The sequence below is a fragment of the Thamnophis sirtalis genome, unplaced genomic scaffold (genome assembly GCF_051295495.1).
Source record: "Thamnophis sirtalis isolate CommonGarterSnake01/CBP01778 unplaced genomic scaffold, rThaSir2_p1.2 scaffold_11, whole genome shotgun sequence".
Lineage (NCBI taxonomy): Eukaryota > Metazoa > Chordata > Lepidosauria > Squamata > Natricidae > Thamnophis > Thamnophis sirtalis.
In genome coordinates, this window is record NW_028261391.1 from 16,577,048 (window position 1) to 16,590,187 (window position 13,140).

At 41.2% G+C, this 13,140-nt stretch overlaps 1 protein-coding gene across 2 annotated transcripts; it reads left to right on the plus strand.

Moving 5' to 3' along the window:
• The first annotated feature begins 309 nt into the window (after positions 1-309).
• Positions 310-10,926, plus strand: EIF5A2 (eukaryotic translation initiation factor 5A2). Of its 2 annotated transcripts, none has more exons than XM_014076222.2 (5): positions 310-415; positions 2,594-2,783; positions 5,979-6,083; positions 7,366-7,497; positions 7,956-10,926. In XM_014076222.2, the coding sequence occupies exons 2-5, from the start codon at positions 2,619-2,621 to the stop codon at positions 8,013-8,015; spliced, it is 462 nt and encodes a 153-aa protein (XP_013931697.1). In that variant the 5' UTR covers positions 310-415; positions 2,594-2,618; the 3' UTR covers positions 8,016-10,926. The 2 variants fall into 2 exon arrangements, with proteins under 2 accessions (XP_013931697.1, XP_013931698.1); XM_014076223.2 differs by lacking the exon at positions 310-415 and adding an exon at positions 647-793.
• The last annotated feature ends 2,214 nt before the right edge of the window (positions 10,927-13,140 follow it).

Here is a 13,140-nt window from a genome sequence, read left to right on the forward strand (position 1 = left end):
CGCTTTCCTTACAAGGAGCACGTGCTTCGACAAGTACACGCGTTTCAAACGTATGGGCGCGGACTGATGACGTAAACAGACGCAAGCCTAATTTAAACCCTCGTAGGGAAACACGAGAACGACAAGAGGATAGAAACTGGAAGAGATCCCGGCGGGCGGCCCCTCTGAGGTGGGCGGGGCCATAATTAAACGCGGCCAATGGCGGAGGATGCTCGTGGGGGTGGGCGGGGCTGAGGGCTTCCGGACAGTGCAAGGAACGTGCCGTACACGCCCTTGCGTCCCCTTTTTATCCGCAGCTTGCCTTTCCCTCCCCCCTCCTCCCATCCCACGCGCCTTCCCGTTTCCCTTTCCGGCCGCGGCTGTGCGCATGTGCGTTGCTGCGACGCTCCGTCAGTCTTTTCCTGCGCCGCGTGAGGTAAGTGCTTGGCCTGACGCGGGCCGGCGGGCGCGTGTGCGGCATCTCCCGTCTTCCGCCCGACCTTTGTGGCGGGAGGCTCGTGAAGCGGCGGGGGAGGCTCGGAGACCCTTCGCGGGGGCCGGACGCGCGTGTGGGCCGCCCCTTCCCGGCTTCCTTGCGGCTCGGAACCCAGCCATGGGTGGGGAACGAGGGGCTAGGAAACGAAGTCCTGAGGAAGCCCTCCGGCTTTCTTTCGCGTTGGCGGGCGGATTTCCCCTCACGCGAGCGGTCCCTTCACCGAGAGATTCTCCTTCCCGAGGCTTTTTTTCTCTCTCGCCCGGGGAAAGAACGTGTCCCTGCCCCCCCTTCCCGAGCTGCCCACGCGGCTCCACCCAGGTAGGTAGCTCGCATAGCATGGTGAGGATGAATGACTCCGCCCGCTGGGAAAAAGCCCTCGTGGATCTCGACAGGGGTCGAGGCCTTCTCTGTTCTCCAACCTCCTTCGCTCTTTCTTTTCCTCAGGAGGCCGGAACCTTTCAAGAAATCGGTTCCCAACCTTTTTTTGCCATGCCCCACCTAAGCATCTTTAAAATCCTGTTCCCCCCCCCCCCCCGGTGACATATAATTCTCTTTACTCGAAAAGTGAACTCCACTCACGCGGAGGAAGCCTAAAAGGCCGTTAACTTGGTTTAAACAAGGTTCAAATTGTCGTCAATAAAAATCAAATTGCCTCCCCCCCCCCGTGAGGCGTGGGCCCCGCGTTGGGAACCACTGCTCTGACTAAGCCTTCCAACATTTTTTAAGTTGACTCCGGTCTCCTGCGGCCTTGGGAATCGATAGAAAGGGCGGTCTGATAACTGCTGAGTCGTCAGTTCTCTCTTCCCTCCCCCTTTGTCCCATTCATCACGATAATCCACTAAAACACTGGTAGATAAATGTGGAGCCAAGGCCGCCTTCTTTTAACCTTTAAAGAAGAGATGTTTAGGATTTAGAAGTTTGTTCCTCTTGGTTGAAGAACTGCAATTCAGGAATTTTGTCAGGGATATAAAGAGGGTGTGCCCAAATCCCTGTTAGAAATTTGCAAGTTGTCCTGAGGGTGAGTGGGTCACACCTTGTTGGCCTTCCCAGAATTTCAGGTTTGGTGGTAATAAATCCTCCCTAATGCAAAAGGCTTTGCTTATCTCTTTTTAAGTTCTCCGGGCATTTTTAATATTCTCCTCCAACAAGAGTCAGTCAGTCTTTCTCTTATGAACTGAGTTAGGTATAGGTATAGGTCTGGATATAAAGACACACAAAAGGAGGGAGGCGTTTGCCATATGTGGAGGAGGAGCAGGCAAGAATGATTGCTGCCAAAATGCAGTCTCTCTGGCCGCAGCTGCTGCCACCTTCCTTACATGTTCACAGTGCACACACCCTTGTAGTTTCTATAATGGTGATGAATCATGTTTCTTTGTGATAGTTGTAACGACAGATCTGTTTTAAGCTACTGAAAACTGAATCACAGTGCATTCAACACTACTGTTATGGCCAGACTTCAATAAAAATCATTGCAGTAATTGTAACATGGTCTGGCTTAGCCATCATTATTAATTGAAATAAGCATGGTGTATTCGTTTCCCAACTGCTTACTTCCCTCCACTTTTCTCAAGCATTTTAAATGTAGCCTGCGAATAACTGACATAAATAAAATAGTTTTACTTTTTTCTTACTTATATAGATGACTCCTAGAGAATATAATCTGAAAAAAAGCAATTTTGAAAGATACCTCAAATTGTATTGTTGCCAGACATTCTTATAAATCATAGTTATCAATCCTATCACTCAAACTCCACCTGAGGGTTGGAAAGCTTTATGTTATCCTAACATTATATAACCGTGACCACAACTCTTCTTCGGTACCCCATTGAAATTCCAAATTCTTCTGTAGCTTCCCCTTTTCTTTCCCTCATCTAGATAATATTAATTTAAGCTCTTTTATCTAAATGGTGAAGAATTGGATATATCTAGAGAATATACTACTGAGCAAACAAGTTTGTGAAACAGTAGTTGAGACTGACTAATTATAAGGAGAGAGGAATAAACCCTCCTAATTTTTTGGTGCAGAACATTATGTAGATACTGCATTAGGTTAAAGCATAGTAGCAATGTTTGATGATATCTATGAAATGGCTGAGAACTGTCTGTTGGAAATTACAGTATTTTCTAGAATTCATTTTGTACTATGGCTGATGAAGTTGACTTCACCACTGGAGATGCTGGTGCTTCTGCCACTTACCCAATGCAGTGTTCTGCACTCCGTAAGAATGGCTTTGTGGTGCTGAAGGGACGTCCCTGCAAGATTGTGGAAATGTCAACTTCCAAAACTGGCAAACATGGTCATGCCAAGGTAATCTCAAGAGTATAATTTACCTCTTTTATTGCTTTGATTCACAAGTAATGCCTTATGAATATTAACTATTTGCCATTATTTCATTTTTGCTTAAACTGCTTTTGTAGTTAATTATCCTTACAAATTGATTCAATCATCAAATAAAATTGCATACTATCTTGTTTCTCCAAATAGAACATATTTAAAGTGAACAAATTCCAAAATGGCACATTGAATTAATTCAAGCATTGTGCTCTAATTCTGCATATCATTTTATTCCAGCCAGTTCTCTATGGTCTGTTACTTTCTAAATGTTTTGGGACTAGAACCTGCAGAATTGCTAGCTAACATGGCCTTTTCTGTGCCTTGTCATAATTGAATTTACATGCCAATAAATGAAGGAGGAAAATATTTACACAAGAAGTGAAAGGGTAGAGGAAATCCAGATGCCAGTGTGTAGCATGTTTTCTTTCTACAAATTAGTCTAAGATTCTAAACATATCTGGAGTGAATTAATAAATTAATTTTACAAGTCCGTTTCGTAAAGAATATAGAAGTAGCTTAACTGAATTTTACCTTTGAAATTTGTGGGAATGCGTTACATGTTAAAAGAAAGTTGCCTTATATGTAAGTCTGCTTGTGACAGTCTTCTGATAGATTGCACCTTAGCAGAATAGTTGTAGCTAAGAGCTGGAGTTGACAGTTAAATTAATATTGGGAACTTGTGTCCCTATAAATTACCCCACTTACCCACCTATTGTGTTGCCTAAGACCCTGTAATGAATTTGCATTTACCGTATTTATCGGCGTATAACACGCAGTTTTAAAACTAAAATTGGAAGCTTAAACCCTGCCTGCGTGTTATACGCCGATCTCAGCCTGGCGGCAGCGTCACACAGACTGTGGAAGGAGGGGGAGGAGGAGGGAACCAAAGAGAGCTTTTACCGAGTCTGCGCCCCACAGCCAGGACCGTCCTGGCGCCTCCAGCCGCGTTTCTTCCTGCAAAGCCATTCGGGCAACCCGAGAGTTCCGCTTGACGCCAGAAGGGCTTTGCAGGAAGAAACGCGGCGTTTCTTGTGTGTGTGTGTGTGTGTGTGTGTCTGTCTGTCTGTCTCCGCCATCCCCAACCTCTACACCTTGCAGGACTGCTGCGCCTTTGAGAAGCCGGGGTGGGGGGGAGAGGGGGACGGGAACGACGCCTAACCCCCACCCACACAACCCGGTCCCCGGGAATGCCGCTCCCGCCGTTCAGAAACCGAGGGGGAGAAAAGTTCAAAAGCCGCCGGAGCCAGCTGGAAAAGGAGCGACTTTCCCCATTAGCCGGCGCCCTCCGCCAATCCGCAACGGCCTCGCAAATTAAAAACCGAAGGAAGGCGGCGAGCTCAGCCAAGCGCGGCCAGGCAGCCAGCGGCGCGCACCGGCTTCCCCGCGCAGGGAACTTCTCCGGCGGCTGGGGGGAGGCCGTCAAGCGGAACTCTCGGGTTGCCGAGAGTTCCGCTTGACGCCAGAAGGGCTTTGCAGGAAGAAACGCCGCGTTTCTTCCTGCAAAGCCCTTCGGGCAACCCGAGAGTTCCGCTTGACGGCCTCCCCCCAGCCGCCGGAGAAGTTCCCTGCGCGGGGAAGCCGGTGCGCGCCGCTGGCTGCCTGGCCGCGCTTGGCTGAGCTCGCCGCCTTCCTTCGGTTTTTAATTTGCGAGGCCGTTGCGGATTGGCGGAGGGCGCCGGCTAATGGGGAAAGTCGCTCCTTTTCCAGCTGGCTCCGGCGGCTTTTGAACTTTTCTCCCCCTCGGTTTCTGAACGGCGGGAGCGGCATTCCCGGGGACCGGGTTGTGTGGGTGGGGGTTAGGCGTCGTTCCCGTCCCCCTCTCCCCCCCACCCCGGCTTCTCAAAGGCGCAGCAGTCCTGCAAGGTGTAGAGGTTGGGGATGGCGGAGACAGACAGACACACACACACACACACACACACAAGAAACGCGGCGTTTCTTCCTGCAAAGCCCTTCTGGCGTCAAGCGGAACTCTCGGGTTGCCCGAAGGGCTTTGCAGGAAGAAACGCGGCTGGAGGCGCCAGGACGGTCCTGGCTGTGGGGCGCAGACTCGGTAAAAGCCTCTCTTTGGTTCCCTCCTCCTCCTCCTCCTCCTCCTCCTCCTCCTCCTTCTTTCTGGAGCCCCTTCCTCAAAGATTTGGTACCAAAGCAATGGCGGTGAGGAAGTTGTGTCTTTTGGATTTTGCACTGTTGTCTTTTCAATGGTTCTCAGACTGGTTGAACCTTTAGCAGCTGGGGTGATATTCTTTACTGTTAAGGTTACAATTGGATGTGTTGGACAAATCTTAAAAGATGAAACTTTTATTAAAACGTTTGACAACTAAAAACGTCTTCCTTTTTCTTCTTCTTCTTAAATATGATTTATTTATTTATTTTTACTTCAGAAGTTTGATGACCGTTGTACAAACTAATCCAACCTAAATGTAGAGGAGGAGAAGAAGGGGGGGGGATTTAAAAAGAGCAGAGGAAAAAGAAAAGAAAGCATGAAGAAAACATAAAGAAAGGGATGGGAGGGAGGGAAGGAAGGAAGGCACTTTATGTTGAAACAGAAAATATTATATAAGGAAGAAAATGGAAATAACTTTTTGCTCAAAGAGGTGTTTTTTCATTTCATATTTGCCTTTTAAGAGGAGTTAATGTTATAATTCATGTTCTAATGTTATAAATTTTAATCCAACATTAAGTTCCGAGCTTCCAAGTCATTTATTTTTAATGAAAAAAAATTTTACTCAAATTTTTGTGTTAAAATGGGGGATGCGTGTTATACGCCGGTGCGTGTTATACGCCGATAAATACGGTAAATACTTGATGAACCTTAGGCATTATCTTATATAGAATACTTTAATACAGCTCTTATGTATAACACAAATACCTAGTAGTTTTGAGCCTTGGGAAAACATCTGAAATATACAGTACAAAACAACCAGTTTATGACTGGTTCCATTGATAACATTAGAAATAAGAACATTAGAAATGAAACAGGTCTTCAGGAATATTACAATATTCAGAATATTGCAAAATCTATGTTGAAAGACATATTCATAGCTAGTTTGTTTCCTCTCAACTTTTTTAAAGATACGTTATGTGGGAAGATCTGAATAAGTGTGAGAAAATGTGAAATACAATATTCTTGGTAACCTAATTATATGATTATGAATGTTTTCTAAATAGGTTCATTTAGTTGGTATTGATGTGTTCACTGGCAAAAAGTATGAAGATATATGTCCTTCTACTCACAATATGGATGTTCCAAATATCAAGAGGAATGATTACCAGGTAAGTATGTCTCGGAATGTAGGCTTTCCTTGCTCTAGAGGTGTACAAAATGGAAGCCTCACTTTGGGGAACCTGGTCAAAATTGAAATGGGGGACCTTATGGACCCCCAAGTACTTAGGTTACCCAATTGTCCCTTTGTGGTGCTGAAATTGATTCATGGATACCTAAATTTGCAACAGTTTTATCAGTTTATTCTTAATGGGGTTATTTACGGTTTAATATTGTATAGTATCAATTCCAGGTAGTCCTCAATTTACAACCACAATTGAGCATTTCTGTTATTGAGACATTTGTTAAATGAGTTTTACCCCATTTTACGACTTTTCTTGCCAGAGTTGTTAAGTGAATCACTGCAGTTGTTAAGTTACCAGCCTGGTTGTTAAATTAATCTGGCTACCCCATTTATTTTACATGACCCTGGGGCACTGCAATGATGATAAATATGAACCAGTTGCCAGGCATCTGAATTTTGATTACAAGATCATGTTGGTGCTACAAAAGTCATAATTCTGAAAAATGGTCATAAGTTACTTTTTTCAGTAATATTGTAACTTTGAACGGTCACTAAATGAACTGTTGTAAATCGAGGACTACCTGTATCTGGGATTACAGTTGTCGCCATACAATATTCTGGATTGTATGATTCCTATGTTACTAGAAAAACATACAGGTAGTCCTCAACTTATGACCATAATTAAGCCCCAAAATTTATGTTGCTATGTAAGACATTTCTAAAGTGAATTTTGTCCCATTTTACAACTTTTCGCACGATAGTTGTTGAATCATTTTAGTTGTGAAGTCAGTAACAGGGTTAAGTGAATCTGGCTTCCCCATTTGACCTTGCTTATCAGATAGTTACAGAAGGAGATCACATGACCTCAGGACACTGCAACCATCATTAATATGAGCCAGTTGCCAAGTGTCTGAATTTTGATCACAGGACCACGGGGATGCTGCAACAGTTGTAAATGTGAAAACAATCATGAATCTAAACCTTTTGGAGACATCTTGGTTTGAATTAACATTATTTTAAAAATGAACAATAAAAATACATTCTTTTTGTTTTCCTACTTCTGATAAAGTCTTCTAAAAATATTTTCTGAAACCTATGATTAATTGATGTGAGAAAATAGAAATCACACTGTAGTTCTTTAAAATATACGGGCTTAAAATTGGTTTGAAAAAGAACAACAGGCAGGTTTTATTTTCAAAGCGGTGGTTCTAGCATTTCCCATTTTAATGAATGTAATTGAATAAAATATTTTATACTATATCTTGCAGCTAATCTGTATACAGGATGGCTACCTTTCTTTGCTGACAGAAAGTGGAGAAGTTCGAGAAGATCTAAAAGTCCCGGAAGGTGAATTAGGCAAAGAAATAGAGGGAAAATACAATGCAGGAGAAGATTTCCAGGTAAGGCTGCCCATTTTACTCTCTTGATAATGACATCAACTACTGTAGGAGTATTTGTTTTCTCTTCCTCCATGAATAAGTGTTTTTCTGCAAAGCAAAGGAGAAGTGCTTTCTATGTAGAATCCAAGTGTATTTTTTTTATTTTATTTGTTGGTTTATTACATTTTTATCCGCTCATCTTACCACAAGGTGACTGGGCAGTTTACAAGTTATAAAACAAAGTAAAAATAATTAAAGCATTAAAAACCACATGGATTAAAATATTGCTTCAATTGTCAAAAATATTGTTAGTTTTGAGTTAAATCTGTTTCTGTCTTTGCATTCATGTTCTAAGTGGAAGTCGCCAATATATGCTCTCTCCTTTACAATGAACATGAATTTTAACTTTAGTTAGGAGTACTTCAAATATCTTACTGTCTTTCCACATTATAACAAAATTCTTTTTTCCCTTTCTGTAGGTGTCAGTCATGTCTGCAATGAGTGAAGAATGTGCTGTAGCCATAAAACCTTGTAAATAGGACCACCTGGATCAAACAGTTGCTAAAGTACCAGCAACTGAAAATCTTGTATTTTAGTTCTGATTATCACCAAAGCTATAACCTTCACTAGCAACCTCGTGTCTTTGTTTGAAAATAGTGCTGACTGATGTTGCAAGCAGTTTGGCAATATTAAGATTGCTGAAGTTCAAGTGCTTACAGGAATGGCAAGGCAGTCAAAAACTGTCATTTTAGATCATGAGGTATTCAAAAGTAGTATGCTTTGCTCAAATGAGACTCTATAGCAGTGCCAATACCAAGGTAGTACTCAGTTTGAGTTTACGTACATTCTAAAGAAACAAAAGTAACTTTGTTTTAAAATCTTAAACATGGTAAAATGTGGCTTGCACTGAACTGTGAAGCCTAATTGAGCTAGAGACAACGGAACTCGTGTGATCAAAATGCCAGTGCTGGTTGGCTGTATACAGCAAACTGTAACTTTGCTGTCTTGCTCTTAATTGGTCACAATTTGCTGTAAACATCCAGAATTGCTGGGTGCTTTCATACTCTGGTTAATAGTGCACAAATGTTGGAGCAGGGTAGAGAGGAGGAGATTCACTAGAGGCCTTTGTTTTCAATGTAGAGTTCAACCACTTCCAGTTTTAAACAAGGCAATGCCTCAAGAGTTAACAGTATTTGATTTGGCTTTTAACTTTTTTTTTTAGGTTTATGGCAGAAGTAAACTTTTTTTTTTTTAGGAATTGAAGCAAACCTGTACTGATCAATGGCCGGAAGGCTAAATTTCAACCCTGTGTCACTGAACAGAATTTGAGCCATGGATTGTCTTGTAGAGTTTATAAAGAACTATGATAGCGCAACTCTGTCAAACACATGAACCTCTGGACTATAATAAAACTGTTCTGATTCAAAACCTACTTGAGAAGAATTGGTTACACTGCGTGGGCAAATGCCTAACTACTAATCAACCTATTATCCATGTGATCTTTGCTTGCCAAGGTCATGTTTCAGCTTGATTAGCATTTGGGGAGAACCTAATCACTTAAATTTGCCTTATACTTTGGTAGCAAATGACTAACTTGAACTAGTGACTAGATTCTTAAAACATGCTTAGTTCATTGGCAGTTTTTTGGGGTGGGTGGGTGGGGTGAAATAGTAACTAGGGTTTTGAGCTTAAGTTAATAGAATTGCCCTTAAGCAGTAAAGCTAGAAGAGAGGGGAAAAAGAAACTGCATCTGGATCTTTATAAGCTCTAGATTTAACTAAGCAAGTATCTATGCAGAACAGGGGCACAATACAACTTAATTTGGCAATAAACACTCTTGGAAATAGCACAGTCTTGTTATAATGGTAAATAACTACATGTTTCAAGATCTAGGGCTACTAGGAAACTGAAGGATTCTAGCTTATTGTTAAAAGTTTAAATCATGTGAGTGTTCCTTAAATACTGTATTGTCAATATCCATAACAGGAATGGAAGTCACAGTTTGAAATGTGGACTCCCATTTGCTAGTATCATTTGTGATGATTATTTGTCCAACAGTTATCTATTGTGCCTGAGCAGCTGAGAATACTGAGGTCATAATATTTAAGGAGTCCTGCTAGTATCTCCCTAGTGCTGTCATCTTTTAGGAATTTATTACCAGAAGTACCCACTCCTGAAAGTGGTACTTAGACTTCAGATTAATTCCTAGCAGTCTGAAACCACAAGTCAGGAAAAAAATACAATGTCTATTAGGTAGATCTTATGTAGGACACCACTAAAACTACAGTATTTCCAACAAGCTAATAGCAAAGCCATTTTTCTTGTAGAAGTTAATTGTCTACAAACCCACTAAGTTTACAATAAACTTTGCTATTGAAACAATGCTATATATATTTCAGGTTCTTTGAGCTGTTTCAGGGCCATCATGTTCCTACGAATCCATGTTTAGATTGTTTCTTTTTAGCTGAAACCAATCACATTTAATTTTCAAGAGCAGGGTCAAAATCTTACAAGCTGAGGGCCAAAATGAAGTCTGAAATAGTCCCGTTGTCAGTTTGTTATGATCTAAACTATTTGCTTGGGGTCCATTATCTTTTGTTCATCAGACTGCAGATTTTTTTTTCCTTAGATGCTAGGGATTATTTTGTTAAAACCCCAATTTACCTCTTGATGTCTTTGTTGTCTTGCATCTGTGTGCAACGAAACCACTGCTAGTTGAGCCATGACTTGAGTATATTCTTCTCAGGGCTGCTCTTGTGAAGATGTGAAAGAGCTTAAGTTGATTATTTTAACAAAGCTGCTTAAAAGTTGTAACAGGGTTTTGTATTGCATAAATTTATAGCATGCCTAGGACACAAGTAAAATCTAGTATATTGAATTAGTCTAAAGGAGTCAAACATTGTGATCCATCTACCCTTAGGTTAGGTGACATGTTTGACAACAGTAAGCTTTAAATGTTGGAATGCTGACTATGTCTGGGAATTTTCATGGAATAAGCTGTGTTAAATTTTTGTGCGTGTGTAAAGAGCAAGATTCTTGTCTGTTGCTATCAAAAATTTTCACAGTGTAATTAGAGACATTGATCTTTGTGGTGTTTAGATTGTGGTACTGTACTTGTAGAATTCTGGGCTTTCACATTCAGTGACTGTTACATTAAAAAGTCATTGTTTTAAATTAAATGGGGGGAAATGGTTTTGTATTTGCCACAATAGGAAGCTCCCATAAGTATGCAATTATCCCTACTGGCAAGTAATGTATGCAAAGTTCATTATATAAGAGTGCCCTTGACTTTAAAAGCAAAACTTGAAAGGTTTGTACTTTTTCTGCATTCCTGTAATAGTGAAGTGTTCATATGTTTAAGAGTTCTTGGCTTTTAATTTGTTTTAACAAAATGTTTGAATTATTATTTGAGTCACAGTAACAAAAAATAAAGTTTAAACTTAAAGGCTATTTTTATTTGTCACTTCTATATATCCTGCTCACAGTAGATAATGTCTTTTGCAGCAAATTGGAGGGAAGACTTTCATTTTTATAGCACTATTTCATAGCACTTTAACAACTGGTTCTATGCTATAGTTCTATTATTTAACATTGATCTCCATGCGTAGGTTTTAAGGAAAAATACTGCTGGGAGAATAACGGTTGGAAGAGATCTTGGAGGTCTTCTAGTCCAACCCCCTACTCAGCCACGAAACTTGATACTATTGCAGACAAAAGGTTGTCCAATCTCTTCTTAGAAACTTCCAGTGTTGGAACATACATAACTTGTGGATACAAGAAGTTCTACTGATTAATCATTCTGTCAGGGAATTTCTCCTTAGTTCTAAGTTGCTTCTCTCCTTGATTAGTTTCCATCCATTGCTTCTTGTCTCTGCATTCAGGTGCTTTCCAGAATAGCTTGACACCCTCTTATTTGTGGCAGCCCCTGAGATACTGGAATACTGCTATCATGTCTCCCCTAGTCCTTCTTTCTATTAAACTAGAGATACCCAGTTCCTGCAACCGTTCTTCATATGTTTTAGCCTCCAGTCCCCTAATCATCTTTGTTGCTTTTCTCTGCACACTCAACATCTTTTTATGATATATTTTTAATGATATCTTGGGAGTCTTAGTGGACAACCAGCTAAATATGAGCTAGCAGTGTGCAGCGGCAGCCAAAAAAGCCAATTAACAGAGATACAATCAAGATCAAGTGAGGTACTAATACCACTGTATAAAGCCCTAGAAAGACCACACCTACAGTACTGCATCTAGTTTTGGTCACCATACTATAAAAAGATGTTGAAACTAGAAAAAATACAAAGAACAACCGGGATGATTAGGGTATGGGAGACTAAAAATAAACGGTTGCAAGAACTGGGTATGTCTAGTCTAGTGAAGAGAAGGACCAGAGAAGACAGGACAGAAGCCTTCCAATATTTGAGGGGCTGACATAGGAGGGGGTCAAAAATATTTTCCAAAGTACCCGAAGGCTAGACAAGGAATAATGTATGCAAACTGAACGAGATTCAACCTACAGTAGTGGCCAAAATTGTGGAAACCTTTTGGGAAGTGTACAGTATTTTTGAGGTTTGATGGCTAATAACACCCCTTTTTTGGAGTAGTACCATAAACATATATATCAATGGAAAGATAATTATCAAGAATGTAATGCAAATAACCTTTATGAAGGATTTGCTATTAGAATAGCAGTTATAAGGAAAAGTAAAACAAATAGAAAAAATGAGATATACAAAAATTATCACGTCAGTTAATATTTACTTGGGTAACCTTTAGCATGAATTACAGGCCTTACGTCTTTCCATGGAGTGAACCCTTTTAGTTCTGCAGCTGTTATGTCAAACCAAGATTGAATGTTTGCATCTATTAACTGGGTTTTTATTGCTATGTTTGGCTATAACTGTTGATATAATACAGATAATTGAACAAACCTTGTTGCATTACATTCTTGATTAAATTATCTTTCCATTGATATATAATTGTATAGTACAATTCCAAAAAGAAGAAGACATCAAACCTCAAAAATACTTTTTCCAAAAGGTTTCCACAATTTTGGCCACTACTGAAGAAATGAGGAACTTTCTGACAGAGAACAATCCAACCAATGGAACAGAAGTTGCCTTCGGAAGTTGTGGGGCTTCATCACTTGAGACTTTCTAGAAGAGATTGGACTGCCATTTGTCAGAAATGGGGTGGGGCAGGGTCCAAACAGCATGGCTGGCTGGGGGATTCTGGGAGTTGAAGCCCACAAATCTTAAAAGTTCCCAAGTTTGGACACCCTGGTGTAGGGTTTCCTGCCTGTGGGGTTGGATTAGATGACCTATAAGGTCCCATCCTGTTAAAACTGAATGCAGTATTCCAAGTGTGGGCTTCTTAATCAAGGCGTGGAAGTGGAAACCAGCCGTCCTAGAATACTCTTAAACCATTATATACAGGGGGAAAAATGAGTGGAATTAAGATGCAATCAGGGAGAGACGTTAGTGAATCATCGCTTCCAAATGAACAGACTTCGGCTTAAAACCCCGGAAGTTGGAGTCCCAACGCCACGTGAACGGCGCTGGGCTCTCTTACCCGGCATGCCTTGGCTCTTCATTGAATCAGAAACGCCCCTAACCGGAATCATAGAGAGCGACGCTTCCTAGAGGCGCTCCCTTCTAATACAGC

Coding starts and splice junctions, on each gene's coding strand:
- EIF5A2 (XM_014076222.2), top strand. CDS start 2,619: ATGGCTGATGAAGTTGACTTCACCACTGGAGATGCTGGTGCTTCTGCC. Junction 6,084..7,365: donor TCAAGAGGAATGATTACCAG/GTAAGTATGTCT, acceptor TATATCTTGCAG/CTAATCTGTATACAGGATGG. Junction 7,498..7,955: donor ATGCAGGAGAAGATTTCCAG/GTAAGGCTGCCC, acceptor CCCTTTCTGTAG/GTGTCAGTCATGTCTGCAAT.